Raw genomic sequence first — 27,905 nt, 5'->3', positions numbered from 1 at the left:
GCTCCTTCCCTTGTGAGCTTTGCACTGTGCCTCAAAAATAGTTTTCCCCAACCCATGGGGTAGTGGCGTACTCAGGAGAAATTGCTCAACAAATTGTATGGTGGAATTTCCCATTACCCTTGCGAAAATGAAAAACTTGGGGCTACAATAACTTTTTTTGGGGAAATGTGATTTTTATTTTCACAGCTCAACGGTATAAATTTCTGTGAAGCACTTGGCGTTTCAAGGGGCTCACCACACATCTAGATACATTCCTTGAGGAGTCTAGTTTCCAAAATGGGGTCACTTGTGGGGGGTTTCCACTGTTTAGGCACATCAGGTGCTCTCCAAATGGGGCATAGAATCCGCTAATGATTCCAGCAAATTTTACATTCAAAAAGTGTAATGGCGCTCCTTCCCTTCCGAACCCTGCTGTTCACCCAGTGCTTTACTCCCTCATATGGGGTATTGGTGTACTAAGGACAAATGGCACAACAAATTGTACTGTGCAATTTCTCTTTTTACCGTTTTGAAAATACTAAATTTGGAGCTAAAAACATTTTTGTGGGGAAAATTAGATTTTTTTTAATTTTCGAGGCTCAACGTTAAAAACTTTTGTGAAACACCTGTGAGTTCAAGGTGCTCCATACACATCTAGATAAGTTCCCTGAGGAGTCTAGTTTCCAAAATGGGGTCACTTGTGGGGGAGTTTCCACTGTTTAGGCACATCAGGGGCTCTCCAAACGTGACATGGCGCACCCTCATTTTTCCAGCAAATTTTACACTCAAAAAGTCAAATGGCGCTCCTTCCCTTCCAAGCCCTGCCATGCGCCCGAACAGTGGTTTTCCCCCACATTAAGGGGTATCGGCGTACTCAGGGGAAATTGTACAAATCTTGGGGTCCATTTTTTCCTGTTACCCTTGTGAATATAAATAAATCCGGATCTAAAGAAAAATTATTGTGAATAAAAGTAAAATGTTCACTTTTTTTTCCGCATTCCAAGAATTCTTGTGAAGCACCTGAAGGGTTAATAAACTTCTTGAATGTGGTTTTGAGCACCTTGAGGGGCGCTTTATTTAGAGTGGTGTCACTTTTGGGTATTTTCAGCCATATAGACCCCTCAGTGGCTTCAAATGTGAGGTGGTCCCTAAAATAATGGTTTTTATACATTTTGATGGAAAAAATGAGACATCGCTGGTCAACTTTTAACCCTTTTTATCTTCCTAACCAAAAAAATAATTGTTTCCAAATTTGTGCTGATGTAGACATGTGGGAAATGTTATTTATTAACTATTTTCTGTGACACGACTGATTTAAGAGCATAAAAATTAAGTTTGATAAGTGCAAAATTTTCAACGAGTTTATGTTTTTTTTCCACTAGTTTACAAAAGTCATATCAAAGATATTTTACCACTATCATAAAGTACACCATGTCCTGAGGAAACAATGTCAGAACCTGTGGGATCCATGGAAGCGTTCCGGAGTTATAACCTCATAAAGGGACAGTGGTCAGGAAGGTGAAAACAGGCCTGGGGGTAAAGGGGTTAACAAGGGCGACAGCCCCCGCGACCCCTGTAACAACACAGATGTCCACGGTGCCACATTGCTCGGCGCTCACACACTAGGGTCCGAAGTCTGCACTCTGCAGAGCACACACTGTGGGGGTCTCACTTTGCGGCGGCTGCAATTTCCATTTCCTGTCAGTTTCCCTTTTGCGCCTGTAACAAAGATGGCGGCGCTCGGCGCTCTCGCGGGACTCCCGCCAGGCATCGCCTGCTGATCACCGATCGTGCTGCCTTCTGCTGGGGCGCTCTGCTGTTGTGTCGCTCATCGTGGCTGATGCGCTGAGGAGGCGGGGCGCGGTGTGAGGACACGCCCCCGGCAGTATGGCGGCTGTGAGAAGAGGAGCCCGCGGGTTGTGAGGTAGATACCGGAGCGCTGCACCGAGCGGTATAACGGCGCAGCAGTGACGTCACCGCCGGATGTAATGCTGTCTCCAGGGGCCCCCCGGTGTGCCTGCCCTACCTCCCCCCTTTCCGGGCCCTTGAGTTGCCGTCTCCCCCCGAATTTCAGTCGCTGCGCCCTCCCCACAGGTTCCCTGGACACTGCTGGTCCTGCTCTTTGCGCTCCGCCTCTGCGGATCCTTGGAGATTGCCCCTCCCTCCCCCAGGTGTCGGAGAATGTTCCCCATCCATAGAATCTCTGGAAGCTGCCCCCCGGTGCACAGCTCTCATCTGCCCATCCCCCTATCAGTAATGTCGGTGTCTCTTATTAATAAAGCTTTCCCTCTGCTGAATATAAACCTCTGTGGAAGCAGCCAATCAGAGCGCAGCTTTCATTTTCACATTAGAATGTGATTGGTTGTTCTTTCAGGCAGTTTGTTGTCTGGATTCCTCATGGCTGATCAGATCTCTGCTTGCTGTCAGTGAGCCGGAGCAAGCATTGCACCTCCAGAAGGGGAGAGCCTGTGCTGCCCACAGCTGGGGGTCTGTGCCAGTGTGGGATCCCCGCCCCCGAGGTGCCGTGCGTGCAGCTTATGGATTGTTATGCTGCTGTCTCGCTCGGGTCCGATCTCTACAGCTGTCTGACCCTGAAGCTGCGGACACGGTGGGGCTAGTGTGCGCTGCGGAGAATGTTCGCTCTTTGTCCTGCACTGTAAAGAATGGTGTCTTTTCTTCTCGGGGTGATGACGGTGGCATGTTTCCTCATGGGACGGGCCTGCGCGTTCCTGCCCCTGTGGGTTGGGGACCAGCAGGGGGCGGTATTGTCACGGCCACCCTCTAGCATGTGCTTTGTTTTCCCCTCCAGCTTCTGTAACCTTATGGAGAAGAAAGATTTTGAGTCATGGCTTGAGAACCTTTCGGCATCTTTCTTCGCACTCACAGACCTGCAGAAAAATGAGACCTTGGATCACCTGATCGGCCTGAGCGGAGCCGTGCAGCTGCGTCACCTGTCCAATAACCTGGAGACTCTGCTGAAGCGAGACTTCCTGAAGCTGCTTCCACTGGAGCTCAGCTTCTACCTGCTGAAATGGCTGGACCCACAGACGCTACTCACCTGCTGCCTGGTGTCCAAGCAGTGGAACAAGGTGATCAGTGCCTGCACTGAGGTGTGGCAGGGGGCGTGCCGCAGCCTGGGCTGGCAGAGCGACGACTCTGTGCAGGACACTCTGCACTGGAAGAAGGTCTACCTAAAGGCCGTGCTACGGATGAAGCAGCTGCGCGACCACCAAGCCTTCCAGACCGCTTCCCTCATTGGCCACAGCGCCAGAGTTTATGCACTTTATTATAAGGATGGCCTCCTATGTACAGGTGGGTGGTGGCTTATGGGGATAAAAGGCACTGATAGAGAGGGGTCCAGGCTACTCCGCCACATGGACAGTAATCAGTGACTAGGGTCATATCATTCCCATGTATATACGAATCACTGTAGTAATATCCAAATGGCGGTGCTCAAGGGCAACATAGCGTGAGTAAGATGGATTTAAAACACTCACTGCTGCTCACTTGCCGGACAATTAACCGTACCAGTCGTAGCTGTATAGTACAGAGAAGATGTGGGAACCACAAAAGAAAACGACCAACAAGGGTAACTATAATCAAAATACAAAACTCTTTATTCAAAATACATATTAAAATCACTATGACAAGAATAGGACACAGATGGGGAAACGGTACAGGTCACAATACAGGTACTCCCCTATAGAAAACGTGTAGGCCTCGCACTAGCTCCCTATCGAATATAAGACCAGAGTGTGGAAAATGGGAAAAACAACCCCATAAGTAATGGGATGGCTACAATAGGTGTAAAATATACTACATACCCCTGAACACCATACCATGGAACCAACGGATGTATATTATACAAATCTCCATCACGCCTATAAAACTATGAGGCACATGTGAAAAAATAAGGCACGGAGAAATAAGCTACTCATATCATCCAAAATGACCGCTGGAACCAGGAAAGTGACATATGAAACATGAAAAGAGAGGAAGAAAGCCATCCCTGAACACCTTAACCACGACCCCAGGAACTTAACCAAGAGGGTGCACATGCACCCATAAACATAAAGCAAAGAACATGGTATGATCTTGGTTACCTGGTCCTGGACGGTGTTAACGGAAGAGAGCCAGATGCGCAGCCGACACGTCACCCGACGCGCGTTTCGGAGCCGGAGCTCCTTCGTCAGGGGTGCACCCCTGACGAAGGAGCTCCGGCTCCGAAACGCGCCCCTGACGAAGTGTGCACCCCTGACGAAGGAGCTCCGGCTCCGAAACGCGCGTCGGCTGACGTGTCGGCTGCGCATCTGGCTCTCTTCCGTTAACACCGTCCAGGACCAGGTAACCAAGATCATACCATGTTCTTTGCTTTATGTTTATGGGTGCATGTGCACCCTCTTGGTTAAGTTCCTGGGGTCGTGGTTAAGGTGTTCAGGGATGGCTTTCTTCCTCTCTTTTCATGTTTCATATGTCACTTTCCTGGTTCCAGCGGTCATTTTGGATGATATGAGTAGCTTATTTCTCCGTGCCTTATTTTTTCACATGTGCCTCATAGTTTTATAGGCGTGATGGAGATTTGTATAATATACATCCGTTGGTTCCATGGTATGGTGTTCAGGGGTATGTAGTATATTTACACCTATTGTAGCCATCCCATTACTTATGGGGTTGTTTTTCCCATTTTCCACACTCTGGTCTTATATTCGATAGGGAGCTAGTGCGAGGCCTACACGTTTTCTATAGGGGAGTACCTGTATTGTGACCTGTACCGTTTCCCCATCTGTGTCCTATTCTTGTCATAGTGATTTTAATATGTATTTTGAATAAAGAGTTTTGTATTTTGATTATAGTTACCCTTGTTGGTCGTTTTCTTTTGTGGTTCCCACATCTTCTCTGAATCACTGTAGTAAGTACAACAGTATATGCATATCTGCACATCACTGGAATAAGTACAACAGTATACGAATTTCTGCACATCGCTATAGTAAGCACAACGGTACCCGCATATATGCACATCACTATAGTAAGCACAACGGTACCCACATATATGCACATTGCTATAGTAAGCACAACGGTACCCGCATATATTCACATCACTATAGTAAGCACAACGGTACCCGCATATATGCACATCACTATAGTAAGCACAACGGTACCCACATATATGCACATCGCTATAGTAAGCACAACGGTACCCGCATATATGCACATCACTATAGTAAGCACAACGGTACCCGCATATATGCACATCGCTATAGTAAGCACAACGGTACCCGCATATATGCATCGCTATAGTAAGCACAACGGTACCCGCATATATGCATCACTATAGTAAGCACAACAGTACCCGCATATATGCATCGCTATAGTAAGCACAACGGTACCCGCATATATGCATCGCTATAGTAAGCACAACGGTACCCGCATATATGCATCGCTATAGTAAGCACAACAGTACCCGCATATATGCACATCGCTATAGTAAGCACAACGGTACCCGCATATATGCATCGCTATAGTAAGCACAACGGTACCCGCATATATGCATCACTATAGTAAGCACAACGGTACCCGCATATATGCACATCGCTATAGTAAGCACAACGGTACCCGCATATATGCATCGCTATAGTAAGCACAACGGTACCCACATATATGCACATCACTATAGTAAGCACAGCGGTACCCGCATATATGCACATCACTATAGTAAGCACAACGGTACCCACATATATGCACATCGCTATAGTAAGCACAACGGTACCCGCATATATGCACATCACTATAGTAAGCACAACGGTACCCACATATATGCACATCGCTATAGTAAGCACAACGGTACCCGCATATATGCACATCACTATAGTAAATAGAATAGAATAAACCAAAAAGAGGGCATATAATAAGCAAGCTCTACCATACGAGCTTAAAGGGAACCTGTCACCCCCCCAAACATTTGTAACTAAAAGAGCCATCTTGTGCTGCACTAATGCTGCATTCTGACAAGGTGATTCTTTTAGTTCTTGTTCCTGGCACTGCTGAAATAATCGTTTTTGAAATTTGTCCCTCATACCTTCAAATCGCCACGGGGGCAGGTCTTTCCCCCCTAACACAGATGCACCACAGCCGTCACTCATGGCCTCTGCGCGCCGTCTCCTTTTCCTTCATTAGCATCCCCGGCGCCTGCGCTGTAAGTTGAAAGGGCAGCGCAACTGCACATGCGCAGGCGCCGGGGACGCTAATGAAGGAAAAGGAGGTGCAGATGCCATGAGTGACGGCTGTGGTGCATCTGGATTAGGGGGAAAAGACCTGCCTCCATGGTGATTTCAAGGTATGTGGGACAAATTTCAAAAACGATTATTGCACCAGTGCCTGGGACCCAAACTAAAAGAGCCACCTTATCAGAATGCAGCATTAGTGCAGCACAAGGTGGCTCTTTTAGTTACAAACGCTGGTTCCCTTTAAGAGAAAACCGAAGGAAAATGGACAACTGAGCTGGGTAAAAATATTCTAAATTTTATTATAAGTAATATAAATATATGCAATAAAGACAAAAATAATATAAAAACAGGATAGGACACCTTACTGCCACGACCATGCAGGAAACAGGTAATGAGCAATAAATAAATAGGTCTATCTGGAAAGCTGAGCAATTCAGAATTGATATATATGATAATAATTTACATATAGGGAATGTAAGGAATGTGAACAAATTGGATATAGTACTCCATATGGTTAGAGTTATGTGAAAGAGTATATATATAGTCTCAGTGACATAATCATGAGTGATACATAACTGCAATCAATAAATCAAATGTAAATAAAAAAAACCTCAAAATACAATAGAATTGCAAAGACATCTGTGGTATATATGGTTTACAGTAAAGTGCCATAGTGCAATGCGGATTAGTAAGACACTGCTGCCCTGGAGTAGGAGTGAATACAGATGGCGAATAGCAAAGGACAGAGGGAAAAAAATGTTACATAGATAGACCAACCTGCGGGGGACGTGGAAGAAGGAAGACCCCAACGCGCGTTTCCCCCGAAGCAACTTTATCACAGATCTTGTCAGGGCAATCCGCTTTGTTCTCCTTCACGACTGATCATTATTTTTAAAAATTCTGAGCTCCTGGGTAAAATGTGTATTCAGGGAAGTGAGGTGATTACATTGCTGAGATCGGAGATGGTCACTCTTTATTAAAGTAAAAGTGCGGTTTCGTCTGAACCCGGTGGTGATCCAGACACGGCCCATCCGTCTCGGTGACCTCTCATCCCACAGTGGGGAAGTGGCTTACATTCTTCCTTGTTATACAGTTTTTATATGCCCGCTCTGCCGGGGGCTGTGACGCTGGCTGAGCCATGTTTCCTTGTCATGCAGGCTCTGACGACTTGTCCGCAAAGCTGTGGGATGTTAGCACCGGTCAGTGCATCTATGGCATCCAGACTCACACCTGCGCTGCCGTGACATTTGATGAACTGAAGCTGGTAACCGGCTCATTTGATAACACTGTGGCCTGCTGGGACTGGAGCTCAGGGGCCCGAACACAGCACTTCCGGGGCCACACTGGAGCAGGTAAGCCACAGAGAAGCCATGTAATGTGGCATGCCAACCTTATTTCTTGTTTCCCCCTTCTGTCCTCATGCACTGTTCGCTGGGGCAAGCTACAGGCACCATAATGTGCCCTCATTTCTGCCAGTCCCTGCTTTTGCCATCTTACGCCTTGCTGTCAGTAGACCGCCATTGCCCTGTCTACCATGATGTCCGTACACCTCTCTCGTCCTGCCACCGTGCTGTTAGTACGCCACTCTCACCATGCTGTCAGCAGACCGCCCTGCCTGCCATGCTGTCAGCAGACCTCCCTCGCCCTGCCTGCCGTGCTGTCAGCAGACCGCCCTGCTGTGCTGTCAGCAGACCGCCCTCGCCCCGCCTGCCGTGCTGTTAGCAGACCGCCCTGCCTGCCGTGCTGTCAGCAGACCGCCCTCGCCCTACCTGCCGTGCTGTCAGCAGACCGCCCTCATCCTGCCTGCCATGCTATCAGCTGACTGCCCTTGCCCTGCCTGCCGTGCTGTCAGCAGACCGCCCTCGCCCTGCCTGCCGTACTCTCAGCACACCGCACTCGCCCTGCCTGCCGTACTGTCAGCACACCGCACTCGCCCTGCCTGCCGTACTGTCAGCACACCGCCCTCGTCCGGCCTGCCGTGCTATCAGCAGCCCAGCCTCGCCCTACCTGCCATGCTGTCAGCAGACCACCCTCGCCCTACCTGCCGTGCGGTCAGCAGACCGCCCTCGCTCTGCCGTGCTGTCAGCAGACCGCCCTCGCACTGCCTGCCGTGCTGTCAGCTCTTCTGCTTTTCAGTCTTTAGTGTGGACTACAGCGATGAGCTGGATCTCTTGGTCAGTGGCTCAGCAGACAACACTGTGAAAATCTGGGCCTTGTCCTCAGGAACGTGCTTAAATACGCTTACAGGCCACACTGAGTGGGTAACGAAGGTAAGTGCTGCAGACGCTAAGAGTCAAAGTTCCATGTCAGGAGTACGATATATACATGTGTGACCTCGTGTCGTCACAGGTCGTCCTACAGAAATGTGTGGTGAAGTCACTAATGCACAGTCCCGGAGATTACATTCTGCTGAGCGCTGACAAGTATGAGATCAAGGTAATAAGCTCCGGAGACCCTCCTCCTGATGGCGGAGGTCAGTGACCCTCTGGGATATATCTGTCTTGCATTTCTTCCTTCTGTGCTGAACTACAGGAACATCTGAGGCCTCGCCGGTGAGCCCCCCGCTCCTGGGGCCTTGCCGGTGAGCCCTCACTTGTGAGACCCAATTATTGAAACCAGTGCTTCTTTTATACCAGTCTGGGACAGTACACTCATGGGAGCCCCATCCACATTGGCGTCCCCACTGTGACGTAGTGAGGGGGAGTATAGTGTTGGGTAGATGGGAGATATATTCCTGCCAGCAAGTGCTTCTCACAGTGGTGGACAGGGAAGAGGTAAGCCCTGGCCTGGATATTCTCTGCTGTAACAAGTTTTTCGGGCAATGCCCGGATTGCACAGCTGCAGGTCTTAAGGGCTCTTTCACACGTCAATGTCTCCAGTACGTGTGAAAACTGTCATCACACGTACCGGAGACACTTACACACTTAGCAGACAGAAAAACTCTCATGTAGAAAGATTAAAAAATTGTACTTTATTAAAAATTTAACATGATCAAACATAAAACCGAAAAGCGAGATTAAAAGAGAATCTTCTGCAAAGTATGTCATAGGCAAATATATAAATGGTTTATATTTTATAGAAGCGCTCAAAAGATGTCTCATCAGATACATATAGAACAAAAAGCCCATATGGAGTAATTGTGCTCTTAGGCTATGTGCACATGTTCAGGATTTATTGCAGAAAATTCCTGAGAAAAACCTGAAATTTTCTGCAAGAAATCTGCATGCGTTTTTGGTGCGGTTTTTTTTTGCGGATTTTTCCGGACATTTCCCAATGCATTATATAGTGGGAAATCCGCAAACAATCCACAAAATTAATGAACATGCTGCGTTTTGAGAATGAGAATCAAAGTTACAATCAAAAAGATAGAAGACAATGTGTACACTCAGTTGTACTCAAAAGTTTACATACCCCGGCAGAATTTTTGCTTTCTTGGCCTTTTTTCAGAGAATATGAATGATAACACCAAAACTTTTTCTCCACTCATGGTTAGTGGTTGGGTGAAACCATTTGTTGTCAGACTACTGTGTTTTCTCTTTTTAAATCATAATGACAACCCAAAACATCCAAATGACCCTGATCAAAAGTTCACATACCCCATTTCTTAATACTGTGTATTGTCCCCTCTAACATCAATGACAGCTTGCAGTCTTTTGTGGTAGTTGTGGATGAGGTTCTTTATTTTTTCAGATGGTAAAGCTGCCCACTCTTCTTGGCAAAAAGCCTCCAGTTACTGTAAATTCCTGGGCTGTCTAGCATGAACCGTGCTCTTGAGATCTCCCCTGAGTGGCTCAATGATACTGAGGTCAGGAGACTGAGATGGCCACTCCAGAACCTTCACTCTGCTCTGCTGTAGCCAACGACAGGTCAACTTGGCCTTGTGTTTTGGATCGTTGTCATATTAGAAGGTCCAAGTACGTTCCATGCGCAGCTTCCGGGCTGATGAGTGCAAATTTACCTCCCGTATTTGCTGATAACGTGCTGCATTTATCTTTCCTTCAATGTTGACCAGGTTTCCTGTGTCTTTGTAGCTCACACATCCCCAACACATCAGCCATCCACCTCCATGTTTTACAGTAGGAATGGTGTCCCTTTCATCATAGGGCTTGTTGACCTCTCTCCAAATGTAACTTTTATGTTAAAGTTAAAGTTCAATTTTGGTCTCATCACTCTAAATTACCTTGTTCCAGAACTTTTGAGGCTTGTCTCTGTGCTGTTTTGCATACTGTAGGCAAGATACTTTGTGGCATTTGCACAGTAATGGCTTTCTTCTGGCGACTCGACCATGCAGCCCTTTTTTCTTCAAGTGCCTTCCTATTGTGCATCTTGAAACGGCCACACTGCTAGTTTTGAGAGAGTCCTGTTGTCACGGGTTTACCGCAACTTAGCGGAACCAGAAGACCACAGTGTTTGGTCGCTCCTACGCTGAGAAGAAGCACTTCAGTGTATTAAACGCGTTTATTTCTTCCAGCAGAACAGGGATTAATCGGCCATATTGAAAATTCCTGCAGTCAGCTGTGCTCGGTTAGCCACTCCTTTTCCCTATAAAACCTGGGCTTGATTACCTATTCATCGTCAGTGTTAGCAATTTGATGAGTGATCTTGGAGTGGGAGAAGTTGGTGTTGTGAAGGAGTGCTGGAGGAGTTTATTAGCGACTGTTGGCTGGTTTGTACGCTTGGAAATCCCCTATCTTTCCCTGTTTCACTTTCTTGCCCCTCCCTACTCACCCTGGTGAATACCTCTGTTATATGTGAGTGCATATTTTGTGTGTGTGGAGTTTTCAGTTTACCCTTGTCCTCATCACCCTTTCTGTCGGGTTGGTGTTCTGCGGTACACAGTAGCGCCTCTCTTCCCCGGGTAGGGGAAGGGAACAGACGTAGGGCTATTGTAGGAGATAAGGCAAGGGTGAAGGCCCCTGCATCTTCACCATCTGAAGTATCCTGGGGAACAGGATGAGCTAGGGCGCCCCCTAATCTTAGGGTCAGGAAAGGTGACCCTGGTCCCAGGTCACTCGTCAGCCGAATCGTGACACCTTTATTTCAGCTGATGTTATTTGTGGGTTTTTCTATGCATCCCAAACAATTTTCCTTGTGGACATTTTTATTGGTCTACCTGACCGTGGTTTTGTTTTTAGAGAGCCCCTGATTTTCCATTTGTTAATCACAGTTTGAACACTGCTGACTGGCATTATCAATTCCTTGGATATCTTTTTGTATCCCTTTCCCGTTTTATACAATTCAACTACCTTTTTTCCTTAGATCCGTTGACAATTCTTTTGCTTTCCCCATGACTCACAATCCAGTGACGTCAGTGGCTGGATGAAAGATGCCAGAAACTCACTAAGTTTTTATGCACACACACAGATTACAAGCAAACAGGTCGCAGGTGAGGATGTTACCTTTGGTAGCCATTCAAACCCATTTGTGTCAACTTCTGTGCATGTTATCAGGCCAAAATCACCAGGGTATGTCAACTTTTGATCAGGGTCATTTGGATGTTTTGGGCTGTCATTATGATTTAAGAGAAAACACAGTAGTTTGACAATAAATGGCTTCACCCAACCACTAACCATGAGTGGAAAAAATGTTTTGGTGTTATCATTCATATTCTCTGAAAAAAGGCCAAGATACCAAAATTTCTGCCGGGGTATGTAAACTTTTGAGCATAACTGTATAGAGCTGGTATCCATGCAACATATAATAAATGAGGTGAAAAAGGATGTATATAGGATATATAGTACCTAGGATAAAGTGCTTCATTCATTGAGGTAGATAGATAAATATAAAGTAATATAAAAAGTAATCCATGTCTGCGATAAATGGTTTTCAACCTGGACGGTTCCAAGATATGACCATCCAGGCTGAAAACCACCGGAGAATGAGTTGCTGCGAGCGCAGCATCAGTGATCACCAGTGACCTCATTGCACCATGAGAAAAAGTCTCATGGTGCAGCACTGAGCTCAGTGAGTTCACCGCCATTCACCAAGAGAAATTATCATGGTGAACTCACTAAGTTCAGCGCTGCACCGTGACACTTTTTCTCATGGTGCTAGCGGTGATCTCACTGAGGTCACTGCAGTTTACTGTGAGACCTGCTCTAGCTACAGCGAGTTATTCTTCCCAGCTCTCCAGTGTGAACCGTCGTCTCTGACCACTGATCACACTGATAAGCAAATGTGGCACAGAAGAATTGCAATGTGGGACACTCTAGATTCAACTTCGGATTGGTGAGGGATATTGTTTTTTATTTTTGTTTGTTTACAGGGGACAGTAACTTCAGGAGATTAAGTGTTAAGTATAATGTGATTTTTTTTTTTAATTTTAGTCTTCATTTTATATTTAATACAACTCTCAACATTGTCCACTGATGGCAGGCAGAGCAGGGGACAATGATGAGAGCTGTCTTCAGCACCCGGCGCCAGAGAACAGCGCGACCAGTGCTGGCCTTTCTCAGGCACCCATGCTTGTAATACTGATGCCACACGTATGGAACGCACGATATCTCCGGTACTGGATACATAAATAGACAGCCAGGACTCAGTGTGTTGGTGGGTAGGAAAGAGCCAAGGGATGTTTCATAGCAACATCAGACCTGAACCTATGTTGTGGAAACAAGCTGGACTTTTGTTTTGTATTTGTTTTCTGCTATCACTGTGAATAAACAGTGAGCTTGGATTGCGCGAACACCCACCACCACCACCATGTACACAATCAATATGTACAGTGGCATGTAAAAGTTAAGTGAACAGTTAAGCAAGTTCAAGATGAAATGATCTCTGAAAGGCCTCAAGTTATAAATGACACATTTCCTTTGTATTTTAGGCCAAACATTTTTTTAAAAAACTTTTACATTTTAAAAATTACGAAAAGGAAAATGGGCCTAGTAGCACCACCTTTTTGCAAGTATCACAGCTTGTAAATGGGGTTGATCGAATCGCTTCGGATAAGTGCATATCCACATAGCTACAGTTGTGGCCAAAAGTATTGACACCCCTGCAATTCTGTCAGATAATACTCAGTTTCTTCCAGAAAATGATTGCAAACACATATTCTTTGTTATTATTATCTTCGTTTAATTTGTCTTAAATGAAAAACACAAAAAGAATTGTCCTAAAGCCAAATTGGATATAATTCCACACCAAACATAAAAAAGGGGGTGGACAAAAGTATTGGCACTGTTCGAAAAATCATATGATGCTTCTCTAATTTGTGTAATTAACAGCACCTGTAACTTTCCTGTGGCACCTAACAGGTGTTGGCAATAACTAATTAACACTTGCAGCCAGTTGACATGGATTAAAGTTGACTCAACCTCTGTCCTGTGTCCTTGTGTGTACCACATTGAGCATGGAGAAAAGAAAGAATACCAAAGAACTGTCTGAGGACTGTCTGGGTCTACCATGCGCAGTGTCATCAAGAAGTTTAAAGCCCATGGCACTGTGGCTAACCTCCCTAGATGTGGACGGAAAAGAAAAATTGACAAGAGATTTCAACGCAAGATTGTGCGGATGTTAAATAAAGAACCTCGACTAACATCCAAACAAGTTCAAGCTGCCCTGCAGTCCGAGGGTACAACAGTGTCAACCCGTACTATCCGTCGACGTCTGAATGAAAAGGGACTGTATGGTAGGAGACCCAGGAAGACCCCACTTCTTACCCCGAGACATAAAAAAGCCAGGCTGTAGTTTGCCAAAACTTACCTGAAAAAGCCTGAAACATTATGGAGGAATGTTATCTGGTCAGATGAGACAAAAGTACGGTAGATCTTTTTGGGCAAAGGCATCAACATAGAGTTTACAGGAGAAAAAAAGAGGCATTCAAAGAAAAGAACACGGTCCCTACAGTCAAACGTGGCAGAGGTTCCCTGATGTTTTGGGGTTGCTTTGCTGCCTTTGGCACTGGACTGCTTGACCATGTGCATGGCATTATGAAGTCTGAAGACTACCAACAAATTTTGCAGCATAATGTAGGGCCCAGTGTGAGAAAGCTGGGTCTCCCTCATAGGTCATGGGTCTTCCAGCAGGACAATGACCCAAAACACACTTCAAAAAGCACTAGAAAATGGTTTGAGAGAAAGCACTGGAGACTTCTAAGGTGGCCAGCAATGAGTCCAGACCTGAATCCCATAGAACACCTGTGGAGAGATCTAAAATTGGCAGTTTGGAGAAGGCACCCTTCAAATATCAGGGACCTGGAGCAGTTTGCCAAAGAAGAATGGACTAAAATTCCAGCAGAGCATTGTAAGAAACTCATTGATGGTTACCGGAAGCGGTTGGTCGCAGTTATTTTGGCTAAAGGTTGTGCAACCAAGTATTAGGCTGAGGGTGCCAATACTTTTGTCTGGCCCATTTTTGGAGTTTTGTGTGAAATGATCAATGTTTTGCTTTTTGCTTCATTCTCTTTTGTGTTTTTTTCATTTAAGACAAATTAAATGAAGGTAATAATACCAAATAATTTGTGTTTGCAATCATTTTCAGGAAGAAAATGAGTATTATCTGACAGAATTGCAGGGGTGTCAATACTTTCGGTCATGACTGTATATACAGGGGAGATGACACATAGGTATATACTATATACAGGGGAGATGACACACGTATATACTATATACAGGAGGAGATGACACACAGGTATATACTATATACAGGAGCAGATGACACACGTATATACTATATACAGGAGGAGATGACATACAGGTATATAATATAAAAGGAGATGACACATAGGTATATAGAGGAGGAGATGACATACAGCAGGTATATACTATATACAGGGGAGATGACATACAGGTATATACTATATACAGGAGATGACATACAGGTATATACCGTATATACTCGAGTATAAGCCGACCCGAGTATAAGCCGACCCCCCTAATTTTGCCACAAAAAACTGGGAAAACTTATTGACTCGAGTATAAGCCTAGGGTGGAAATGCAGCATTTACCGGTGAATTTCAAAAATAAAAATAGATCATTCTTGCCCCATAGCTGTGCCATATAGTGCTCTGCACCGTTCATATTGCCCCATAGCTGTGCCATATAGTGCTCTGCACCGTTCATTATTGCCCCATAGCTGTGCCATATAGTGCTCTGCACGTTCAGATTTCCCCATAGCTGTGCCATATAGTGCTCTGCACCGTTCATATTGCCCCATAGCTGTGCCATATAGTGCTCTGCACCGTTCATATTGCCCCATATCTGTGCCATATAGTGCTCTGCACTGTTCATATTTCCCCATAGCTCTGCCCCATATAGTGCTCTGCACTGTTCATATTGTCCCATATCTGTGCCCCATATAGTGCTCTGCACCGTTCATATTTCCCCATAGAGCTCCACATATATCTGTGCCATTACTGCTGCTGCTGCAATAAAAAATCACACACTCACCTTTCCTACTTGCAGCTCCCAGCGTCCGGTCTCGGCGTCTCTCTGCTCTGACTGATCAGGCAGAGGGCGGCGCGCACACTATATGCGTCATCGCGCCCTCTGACCTGGACGCGAACACAGAGCGGCGCCGGGAAGATGGAGCGGCGGCTGGAACGTGGACAGGTGAATATTACATACTTACCTGGTCCCGGCGTCCGGCTCCCTCTGCCTGTCACAGCTGTCTTCGGTGCCGCAGCCTCTTCCTCTATCAGCGGTCACCGGCACCGCTGATTAGAGAAATGAATAGGCGGCTCCACCCCTATGGCTTATTCATTTCTCTAATGAGCGGTCCCACGTGACCGCTGAAGAGGGGAAGAGCTGCAGCACCGAAGACCGTGGGACGGCAGGGAGAGCGTCAGGATCGCTGGAAGCAGGTAAGTATGCCTCAGCGCCCTCACCCCCTCACCCGCCGACCCTGCCACCCACCTTGACTCGAGTATAAGCCGAGAGGGGCACTTTCAGCCCAAAAATTTGGGCTGAAAATCTCGGCTTATACTCGAGTATATACGGTACTATATATAGGAGGAGATGACATACAGTTACATGAAAAAGTTTGGGCACCCCTATTAATCTTAAGCTTAATGTTTTATAAAAATTGTTTTTTTTGCAACAGCTATTTCAGGTTCATACAGTACAGACCAAAAGTTTGGACACACCTTCTCATTTAAAGATTTTTCTGTATTTTCATGACTAAATTCTCTAAATTCTCACTGAAGGCATCAAAACTATGAATTAACACATGTGGAATTATATACTGTACTTAACAAAAAAGTGTGAAACAACTGAAAATATGTCTTACATTCTAGGTTCTTCAAAGTAGCCACCTTTTGCTTTGATGACTGCTTTGCACACTCTTGGCATTCTCTTGATGAGCTTCAAGAGGTAGTCACCGGGAATGGTTTTCACTTCACAGGTGCGCCCTCTCAGGTTTAATCAGTGGGATTTCTTGCCTTATAAATGGTGTTGGGACCATCAGTTGTGTTGAGCAGAAGTCTGGTGGATACACAGCTGATAGTCCTACTGAATAGACTGTTAGAATTTGTATTATGGCAAGAAAAAAGCAGCTAAGTAAAGAAAAATGAATGGCCATCATTACTTTAAGAAATGAAGGTCAGTCAGTCCGAAAAATTGGGAAAACTTTGAAAGGGTCCCCAAGTGCAGTTGCAAAAACCATCAAGCGCTACAAAGAAACTGGCTCACATGAGGACCGCCCCAGGAAAGGAAGACCAAGAGTCACCTCTGCTTCTGAGGATAAGTTTATCCGAGTCACCAGCCTCAGAAATCGCAGGTTAACAGCAGCTCAGATTAGAGACCAGGTCAATGCCACACAGAGTTCTAGCAGCAGACACATCTCTACAAGAACTATTAAGAGGAGACTTTGTGCAGCAGGCCTTCATGGTAAAATAGCTGCTAGGAAACCACTGCTAAGGACAGGCAACAAGCAGAAGAGACTTGTTTGGGCTAAAGAACACAAGGAATGGACATTGGACCAGTGGAAATCTGTGCTTTGGTCTGATGAGTCCAAATTTGAGATCTTTGGTTCCAACCACCGTGTCTTTGTGCGACGCAGAAAAGGTGAACGGATGGACTCTACATGCCTGGTTCCCACCGTGAAGCATGGAGGAGGAGGTGTGATGGTGTTGGGGTGCCTTGCTGGTGACACTGTTGGGGATTTATTCAAAATTGAAGGCATACTGAACCAGCATGGCTACCACAGCATCTTGCAGCGACATGCTATTCCATCCGGATTGCGTTTAGTTGGACCATCATTTATTTTTCAACAGGACAATGACCTCAAACACACCTCCAGGCTGTGTAAGGGCTATTTGACCAAGAAGGAGAGTAACATAGTAACATAGTTAGTAAGGCCGAAAAAAGACATTTGTCCATCCAGTTCAGCCTATATTCCATAATAATAAATCCCCAGATCTACGTCCTTCTACAGAACCTAATAAATAGTAACATAGTTAGTAAGGCCGAAAAAAGACAAAAATTGAAACGTGTACGAAAAACTGCCCAGGTTCCACTGAGAGAGTGATGGGGTGCTACAACAGATGACCTGGCCTCCACAGTCACCAGACCGCAGAATGAAGGCAAAAGGGCCAACAAGTGCTAAGCATCTCTGGGAACTCCTTCAAGATTGTTGGAAGACCATTTCCGGTGACTACCTCTTGAAGCTCATCAAGAGAATGCCCAGAGTGTGCAAAGCAGTCATCAAAGCAAAAGGTGGCTTCTTTGAAGAACCTAGAATATAAGACATTTTCAGTTGTTTCACACTTTTTTGTTAAGTATATAATTCCACATGTGTTAATTCATAGTTTTGATGCCTTCAGTGTGAATTTACAATTTTCATAGTCATGAAAATACATAAAAATCTTTAAATGAGGTGTGTCCAAACTTTTGGTCTGTACTGTATATCTAATAACTGTTGGACACAGTAATGTTTCTGCCTTGAAATGAGGTTTATTGTACTAACAGAAAATGTGCAATCTGCATTCAAACAAAATTTGACAGGTGCATAAGTATGGGCACCCCACCAGAAAAGTGACATTAATATTTAGTAGATCTTCCTTTTGCAAAAATAACAGCCTCTAGTCGCTTCCTATAGCTTTTAATGGGTTCCTGGATCCTGAATGAAGGTATTTTTGACCATTCCTCTTTACAAAATAATTCCAGTTCAGTTAAGTTTGATGGTCGCCGAGCATGGACAGCCCTCTTCAAATGATCCCACAGATGTTCAATGATATTCAGGTCTGCGGACTGGGATGGCCATTCCAGAACAGTGTAATTGTTCCTCTGCATGAATGCCTGAGTACATTTGGAGTGGTGTTTTGGATCATTGTCTTGCTGAAAGATCCATCCCCTGCGTACCTTCAACTTTGTCACTGATTCATGAACATTATTGTCAAGAATCTGCTGATACTGAGAGGAATCCATGCGTCCCTCAACTTTAACAAGATTCCCAGTGCCGGCACTGGCCACACAGCCCCAAAGCATGATGGAACCACCAGCAAATTTTACTGTGGGTAGCAAGTGTTTTTTTTGGAATGCTGTGTTTTTTGGCCGCCATGCATAACGCCTTTTTGCATGACCAAACAACTCAATCTTGGTTTCATCAGTCCACAGGACCTTTTTCCAAAAAGAAATTGGCTTCTCCAAATGTGCTTTTGCATACCTCAGCCGACTCTGTGTGGCGTGCTTGCAGAAACTGCTTCTTTCGCATCACTCTCCCATACAGCTTCTCCTTGTGCAAAGTGTGTTGTATAGTTGACCGATGCACAGTGACACCATCTGCAGCAAGTTGATGCTGCAGCTCTCTGGAGGTGGTCTGAGGATTGTCCTTGACTGATCTCACCATTCTTCTTCTCTGCCTTTCTGATGTTTTTCTTGGCCTGCCACTTCTGGCCTTAACAAGAACTGTACCTGTGGTCTTCCACTTCCTTACTATGTTCCTCAGAGTGGAAATTGACAGGTTAAATCTCTGAGACAGCTTTTTGTATCCTTCCCCTGAACAACTATGTTGAATAATCTTTGTTTTCAGATCATTAGACAGTTGTTTTGAGGAGCCCATGATGCCACTCTTCAGAGGAGATTCAAACAGGAGAACAACTTGCAAGTAACCACTTTAAGTAGCTTTTCTCATGATTGCATGCACCTGGCTATGAAGTTCAAAGGTCAATGAGGTTAGAAAACCAAAAAAAGTGCTTTAGTAAGTCAGTAAAAAGTAGGTAGGAGTATTTAAAACAAGAAAATGATAAGGGTGCCCATACTTATGCACTTGTCAAATTTTGTTTGAATGCAGATTGCACATTTTCTGTTAGTACAATAAACCTCATTTCAAGGCAGAAACATTACTGTGTCCAACAGTTATTAGATATATGAAACTGAAATAGCTGTTGCAAAAAACACATTTTTATAAAACATTAAGATTAATAGGGGTGCTCAAACTTTTTCATATAACTGTACAGGTATATAGTATATACAGAAGAGATGACATACAGGTATACACTATATACAAGAGGAGATGACACATAGGTATATACAATATACAGGAGGAGATGACATACAACAGGTATATACTATTTACAGGGGAGATGACATACAGGTATATACAGGAGATGATATACAGGTGTATACTATATATAAGGGAGATGACAAACATGTATATACTGAACGCGGTCTAATACAGGAGGAGATGACATGCAGATATATACATGGGAGATGACACACAGGTATATACTATATACAGGAGGAGATGACGCACAGGTATATACTATATACAGGAGTTGATGACACACAGGTATATACTATATACAGAAGAGATGACACACTGGTATATACTATATACAGGGGAGATGACATACAGGTACATACTATATACAGGGGAGATGACACACAGGTATATACTATATACAGGGGAGATGACACACAGGTATATACTATATACAGGGGAGATGACACAGGTATATACTATATACAGGAGGAGATGACACACAGGTATATACTATATACAGGAGGAGATGACACACAGGTATATACTATATACAGGGGAGATGACACACATATATACTATATACAGGGGAGATGACATACAGGTATATACTATATACATGAGGAGATGACACACATATATACTATATACAGGGGAGATGACACACAGGTATATACTATATACAGGAGGAGATGACACAGGTATATACTATATACAGGAGGAGATGACATACAGGTACATACTATATACAGGAGGAGATGACACACAGGTATATACTCTATACAGGAGGAGATGACACACAGGTATATACTATATACAGGGGAGATGACACACATATATACTATATACAGGAGGAGATGACACAGATATATACTATATACAGGAGCAGATGACACACAGGTATATACTATATACAGGAGGAGATGACACACAGGTATATACTATATACAGGAGGAGATGACACACAGGTATATATTATATACAGGAGCAGATGACACAGGGATATACTATATACAGGAGGAGATGACTTACAGGTATATACTATATACAGGAGGAGATGACACACGTATATACTATATACAGGAGGAGATGACATACAGGTACCGTATATACTATTTAAAAGAGGAGATGACACATAGGTATATAGAGGAGGAGATGACATACAGCAGGTATATACTATATACAGGGGAGATGACATACAGGTATATACTATATACAGGAGATGACATATAGGTATATACTATATATAGGAGGAGATGACATACAGGTATATAGTATATACAGAAGAGATGACATACAGGTATATACTATATACTGGAGGAGATGACACATAGGTATATACTATATACAGGAGGAGATGACATACAGCAGGTATATACTATTTACAGGGGAGATGACATACAGGTATATACTATATACAGGAGATGACATAGAGGTGTATACTATATATAAGGGAGATGACAAACATGTATATACTGAGGGGAAAATGAGAGGTGTGAGGTGAAAATGAGGGGTGTGAGGTGAAAATGAAAAGGTGTGAGTGCAAAATGAGAGGAGTGAGGGAAAATAGTGGAGTGATCGGAAAATGACAGATGTGAGGTCGAAATGACAAGTGTTAGGGGGAAATGAGAGGAGTGAGGGGGGAAAATGAGAGGTGTAAGGGAGAAAATGAGAGGCGTGATGGGAAAATAAGAGAAGTGAGGTGCTATAACTAACCACAGATATTTACTATGCCCAGGCAACGCCGGGCTCTTCAACTAGTATGCAGTATAATAATCAGATGTCATCACCGCTTGTCTTCCTTTTTCTTTTTCCTATAATATTTAGTTATGTTTAAAGTCAATATTTTGCTTGGCTGTTAAATGATTGAGACAGATATTGTAATGATGTACAATGATTGAATGCTAAATAAATTGTTGTAGAGCAAGACATTATAAAACATAAAGTTTATGTTTTAAAAAAAAAAAAACATTTTCCGAGACCTGTGGCTCTCCAATTTTTTGGGGGATCTGGGGCTGGGTGAAGGCTTATTTTTTGTGCGCCTGTTATTGATCGCCTGTTATTGCACTGCTGCAGCTACCAAAAAAACGTACTACTGCTATTTTGATTTTTCTTCCTATTATGCCGTTTATTTGATCAGATTAATTATTTTTATATCTTGCTAGATCGGCATTTGTGAACACAGAAAAATTAAAAAGGATATGTGTTTTTTTTTTTTCATTTTGAATAGGGCAAAAGGGGATGATTTTTGCTTTTATAATTTTTATTTTTTAATTTAAAAAAATATATATAGTTTGTAATTGCTTCAATAGTCTCCTTAGGAGACTTCAAGCTGCAATCATCAGATCGCTTGTACTTCACGTAGCGGGGCTTCAGCACTGCTATATGTAGCAAAAATCATCATCTGCTATGAACGCCGGCCACATAGCAAATCAGCAATGACAAGCACGGGGTGTCTCCTGCAGATCCCCATTTGTCATTCCATCCCATCCGCGCCCCATAATCATGTGACACGGGCGCCAATGCGCGGAGTTAGTGATGGTCAGAGATTGACAGAGGCATGTTAACAGCTGCCGGTGGGTCACGATTCCACCTACGGCTGTTAGGGGCACATGACAGATGATCAAATCAGCTGTCATGTAATTTAAAAGATGCGGGCTCACCACCAGAGCCCACATTAAAGTGGGATAGAAGACGTATGACGTGCCTGTACGTCATAGGTCGTGAAGGGGTTAAGGTCTGAAACCTTGGTGAAAATTATCCAAGCATACAAATCTCCAACGGTATCCAAACGTTTGCATTTGCCAAATTTCCTTTTTTGTAATTTTTACGATATAAAAAATGAAAATGTTTGTATTTTTTTGCCTAAATAACAAGGGAAATGTGTCATCTTTAACTTTATAACTTTTAGAGATTATTTCATTCTTAGCTTGCTTAACTGTTCACAAAAACAGTAATTTTGCCCAAGGTTGCCTAAACTTTTACATTCCACAGTACATAAGACTTTGCAGTGCCCCTGACAGACATTGGGACACCAGGCAGGATTTTCCTGGTTTATGTGGAATGATTGTAGTGATTGGCAGAGTAACATAGTAACATAGTAACATAGTAACATAGTTAGTAAGGCCGAAAAAAGACATTTGTCCATCCAGTTCAGCCTATATTCCATCATAATAAATACCCAGATCTACGTCCTTCTACAGAACCTAATAATTGTATGATACAATATTGTTCTGCTCCAGGAAGACATCCAGGCCTCTCTTGAACCCCTCGACTGAGTTCGCCATCACCACCTCCTCAGGCAAGCAATTCCAGATTCTCACTGCCCTAACAGTAAAGAATCCTCTTCTATGTTGGTGGAAAAACCTTCTCTCCTCCAGACGCAAAGAATGCCCCCTTGTGCCCGTCACCTTCCTTGGTATAAACAGATCCTCAGCGAGATATTTGTATTGTCCCCTTATATACTTATACATGGTTATTAGATCGCCCCTCAGTCGTCTTTTTTCTAGACTAAATAATCCTAATTTTGCTAATCTATCTGGGTATTGTAGTTCTCCCATCCCCTTTATTAATTTTGTTGCCCTCCTTTGTACTCTCTCTAGTTCCATTATATCCTTCCTGAGCACCGGTGCCCAAAACTGGACACAGTACTCCATGTGCGGTCTAACTAGGGATTTGTACAGAGGCAGTATAATGCTCTCATCATGTGTATCCAGACCTCTTTTAATGCACCCCATGATCCTGTTTGCCTTGGCAGCTGCTGCCTGGCACTGGCTGCTCCAGGTAAGTTTATCATTAACTAGGATCCCCAAGTCCTTCTCCCTGTCAGATTTACCCAGTGGTTTCCCGTTCAGTGTGTAATGGTGATATTGATTCCTTCTTCCCATGTGTATAACCTTACATTTATCATTGTTAAACCTCATCTGCCACCTTTCAGCCCAAGTTTCCAACTTATCCAGATCCATCTGTAGCAGAATACTATCTTCTCTTGTATTAACTGCTTTACATAGTTTTGTATCATCTGCAAATATCGATATTTTACTGTGTAAACCTTCTACCAGATCATTAATGAATATGTTGAAGAGAACAGGTCCCAATACTGACCCCTGCGGTACCCCACTGGTCACAGCGACCCAGTTAGAGACTATACCATTTATAACCACCCTCTGCTTTCTATCACTAAGCCAGTTACTAACCCATTTACACACATTTTCCCCCAGACCAAGCATTCTCATTTTGTGTACCAACCTCTTGTGCGGCACGGTATCAAACGCTTTGGAAAAATCGAGATATACCACGTCCAATGACTCACCGTGGTCCAGTCTATAGCTTACCTCTTCATAAAAACTGATTAGATTGGTTTGACAGGAGCGATTTCTCATAAACCCATGCTGATATGGAGTTAAACAGTTATTCTCATTGAGATAATCCAGAATAACATCCCTCAGAAACCCTTCAAATATTTTACCAACAATAGAGGTTAGACTTACTGGCCTATAATTTCCAGGTTCACTTTTAGAGCCCTTTTTGAATATTGGCACCACATTTGCTATGCGCCAATCCTGCGGAACAGACCCTGTCTCTATAGAGTCCCTAAAAATAAGAAATAATGGTTTATCTATTACATTACTTAGTTCTCTTAGTACTCGTGGGTGTATGCCATCCGGACCCGGAGATTTATCTATTTTAATCTTATTTAGCCGGTTTCGCACCTCTTCTTGGGTTAGATTGGTGACCCTTAATATAGGGTTTTCATTGTTTCTTGGGATTTCACCTAGCATTTCATTTTCCACCGTGAATACCGTGGAGAAGAAGGTGTTTAATATGTTAGCTTTTTCCTCGTCATCTACAACCATTCTTTCCTCACTATTTTTTTAAGGGGCCTACATTTTCAGTTTTTATTCTTTTACTATTGATATAGTTGAAGAACAGTTTGGGATTAGTTTTACTCTCCTTAGCAATGTGCTTCTCTGTTTCCTTTTTGGCAGCTTTAATTAGTTTTTTAGTTTTTTTTTTTGTGTTGATGAAATGATTTTGTGTTGTAATAATGGCTCTGGGGCCACTTCATACACTGCAGCACACAGGGGCTCTCCACACCAGGCGACCTCTGACAGAGCCATGCCCCACCCGCCAGGACAGACGTGGGTCCTGCGCACTATGTGATCAGTGCCCTTCGGTCTTTATAATGTATTCTACTATTACTTGAATGCTTTTGTTTCCATGTTGCAGATTTGGCCGATTGGCCGGGAGATAAACTGCAAGTGTCTGAAGACCCTGTACGTGTCGGATGACCGGAGTATAACTCTTCAGCCACGTCTGCACTTTGATGGCAGATACATCGTCTGTAGTTCAGCGCTGGGTCTGTACCAGTGGGACTTCGCCAGCTATGACATCCTGCGGTAAGTACTCTCAGAATGTATAATGTCATCGATCTGCTTCATCTGGGTTGTATTAGTAACATAAGTCAAATAGGTCTATTACGAGTGGAGGTCACATGGCAGGAAGTTTACGAACGTGACCATGGAAAAGCCAGAGTAAGCGGAATACAAGCACGCCAGTAATAGTAGAGGAGAGGACACAAGGGACAGGTGTATTATATGGAAAGCCCAGAGCAAGAAGAATACGAGCACGGCAGTAATAGTGAGGAGGGGATACAAGGGACAGGTATATTATATGGAAAAGCCAGAGCAAGCGGAATACAAGCACGGCAGTAATAGTAGAGGAGAGGACACGAATGACAGGTATATTATATGGAAAGCCCAGAGCAAGCAGAATACAAGCACGGCAGTAATAGTAGAGGAGAGGACACAAGGGACAGGTGTATTATATGGAAAGCCCAGAGCAAGAAGAATACGAACACGGCAGTAATAGGAGAGGACACAAGGGACAGGTATATTATATGGAAAGCCCAGAGCAAGCAGAATACAAGCACGGCAGTAATAGTGATGAGGGGATACAAGGGACAGGTGTATTATATGGAAAGCCCAGAGCAAGCAGAATACAAGCACGGCAGTAATAGTAGAGGAGAGGACACAAGGGACAGGTGTATTATATGGAAAGCCCAGAGCAAGAAGAATACGAGCACGGCAGTAATAGGAGGGGATACAAGGGACAGGTGTATTATATGGAAAGCCCAGAGCAAGCAGAATACAAGCACAGCAGTAATAGTAGAGGAGAGGACACAAGGGACAGGTGTATTATATGGAAAGCCCAGAGCAAGAAGAATACGAGCACGGCAGTAATAGTGAGGAGAGGACACAAGGGACAGGTATATTATATGGAAAGCCCAGAGCAAGCAGAATACAAGCACGGCAGTAATAGTACAGGAGAGGACACAAGGGACAGGTATATTATTTGGAAAGCCGGGAGCAAGCTGAATACAAGCACGGCAGTAATAGTGAGGAGGGGATACAAGGGACAGGTGTATTATATGGAAAGCCCAGAGCAAGCAGAATACAAGCACAGCAGTAATAGTGAGGAGAGGACACAAGGGACAGGTATATTATATGGAAATCCCAGAACAATCAGAATACAAGCACGGCAGTAATAGTGAGGAGAGGACACAAGGGACAGTTATATTATATGGAAAGGTGGGAGCAAGCAGAATACGAGCACGGCAGTAATAGTGAGGAGAGGACACAAGAGACAGGTGAGTTATATGGAAATCCTAGAACAATCAGAATACAAGCACGGCAGTAATAGTGAGGAGAGGATACAAGGGACAGGTGAGTTATCTGGAAAGCCCAGAGCAATCAGAATACAAGCACGGCAGTAATAGTGAGGAGAGGACACAATGGACAGGTGTATTATATGGAAGTCCCAGAACAAGCAGAATACAAGCACGGCAGTAATAGTGAGGAGAAGATACAAGGGACAGGTGTGTTATATGGAAATCCCAGAACAATCAGAATACAAGCACGGCAGTAATAGTGAGGAGAGGACACGAATGACAGGTGTATTATATGGAAATCCCAGAACAATCAAAATACAAGCACGGCAGTAATAGTGAGGAGAGGACACAAGGGACAGGTGAGTTATATGGAAATCCCAGAACAAGCAGAATACGAGCACGGCAGTAATAGTGAGGAGAAGATACAAGGGACAGGTGTGTTATATGGAAGTCCCAGAACAAGCAGAATACAAGCACGGCAGTAATAGTGAGGAGAAGATACAAGGGACAGGTGTATTATATGGAAATCCCAGAACAATCAGAATACAAGCACGGCAGTAATAGTGAGGAGAGGACACAAATGACAGGTGTATTATTTTGATGGTTGGGCTTATTATAGTCTATGAAATGTCTATGCAGCCATGTTATTATCGGTACAGGGCCTCCATAAAGGCTGAGTTTGCGTTCGATGGCTGTTGCTGTAGTGGGCCCACCAGACGAGACCCTCCTTAGGCAGCTGACTGGCAGGGAGGCTGTGTTTACATTGCAGGATAATGCTGGATCAGGCGGCAGACCCCCAACCATAGTCCTGCTTTGGGGGGTGTTTTCCTGTCGTGCTCACTGACTATCACTTCTTTACTTTCTCTTTTCAGAGTTATTAAGACTCCTGATTCCACACACCTTTCTCTGCTCGGTTTTGGGGACATTTTTGCCCTCCTTTTCGACAACCATCACTTGTACATCATGGACTTACGGACTGAGAAGGTCATCAGCCGCTGGCCGCTCCCCGAGTACAGGAAGTCTAAGAGGGGCTCCAGCTTTTTGGCTGGAGAGATGTCGTGGCTGGACGGCCTGGACGGTAGCAATGATGGAGGGCTGGTGTTTGCCACCAGCATGCCTGACCACAGTATCCATTTGGTGTTGTGGAAGGAGAACGGCTGAGGGCCACGGACTCGGGCCCTGATGGTTTTCACAGGATATTGGGACTGAGGTATCAGCCACCACTGTCACAGCGTAACGTGCATGAACCAAAGTTTCCCATCATGCAGTGCACAATCATCTTTGGTTTCTCTCTTCCTTCAGTCCCTTGTGGGCAGGCTGGTACTCGGCCGCATGATAAGTGGACGCCATTAGGTTTTTCTCCATTGTCATCGGTCCCGTTTCCAGGGAAGGGGCAGCCACCATTTTGGTTCTTGTGCATTTCAGATCTTAGTCGTCTTACATCTATTTTACTACAGAAATAGTCCTAATTTACCTGATAGTCTGAGGTCCACCGGGAAAGTGGGGATCGGTGTGCAGCGAGCACTGGATGACTGATGAGCGGCCGTCACCTGCACATAGCAGAATGCACACCCTTCTCTGCTGCTCCCGGCGCAATAAAAGCTCTATGTACCCGA

The 27,905-nt window shown here is 44.3% G+C and overlaps 1 protein-coding gene across 1 annotated transcript; it reads left to right on the top strand.

The window, feature by feature from the left end:
• Nucleotides 1–1,682: 1,682 nt before the first annotated feature.
• On the top strand, nt 1,683–27,905 carry FBXW2 (F-box and WD repeat domain containing 2). Its single transcript, XM_069747368.1, has 7 exons — nt 1,683–1,903; nt 2,789–3,291; nt 7,361–7,555; nt 8,340–8,473; nt 8,553–8,639; nt 24,849–25,018; nt 27,162–27,905. Exons 2-7 carry the CDS (start codon nt 2,802–2,804, stop codon nt 27,448–27,450), a joined length of 1,365 nt encoding a protein of 454 aa, XP_069603469.1. The 5' UTR covers nt 1,683–1,903; nt 2,789–2,801; the 3' UTR covers nt 27,451–27,905.

The sequence above is a fragment of the Ranitomeya imitator genome, chromosome 2 (assembly GCF_032444005.1).
Source record: "Ranitomeya imitator isolate aRanImi1 chromosome 2, aRanImi1.pri, whole genome shotgun sequence".
Lineage (NCBI taxonomy): Eukaryota > Metazoa > Chordata > Amphibia > Anura > Dendrobatidae > Ranitomeya > Ranitomeya imitator.
This window is presented reverse-complemented; position numbering and strand designations above follow the sequence as displayed.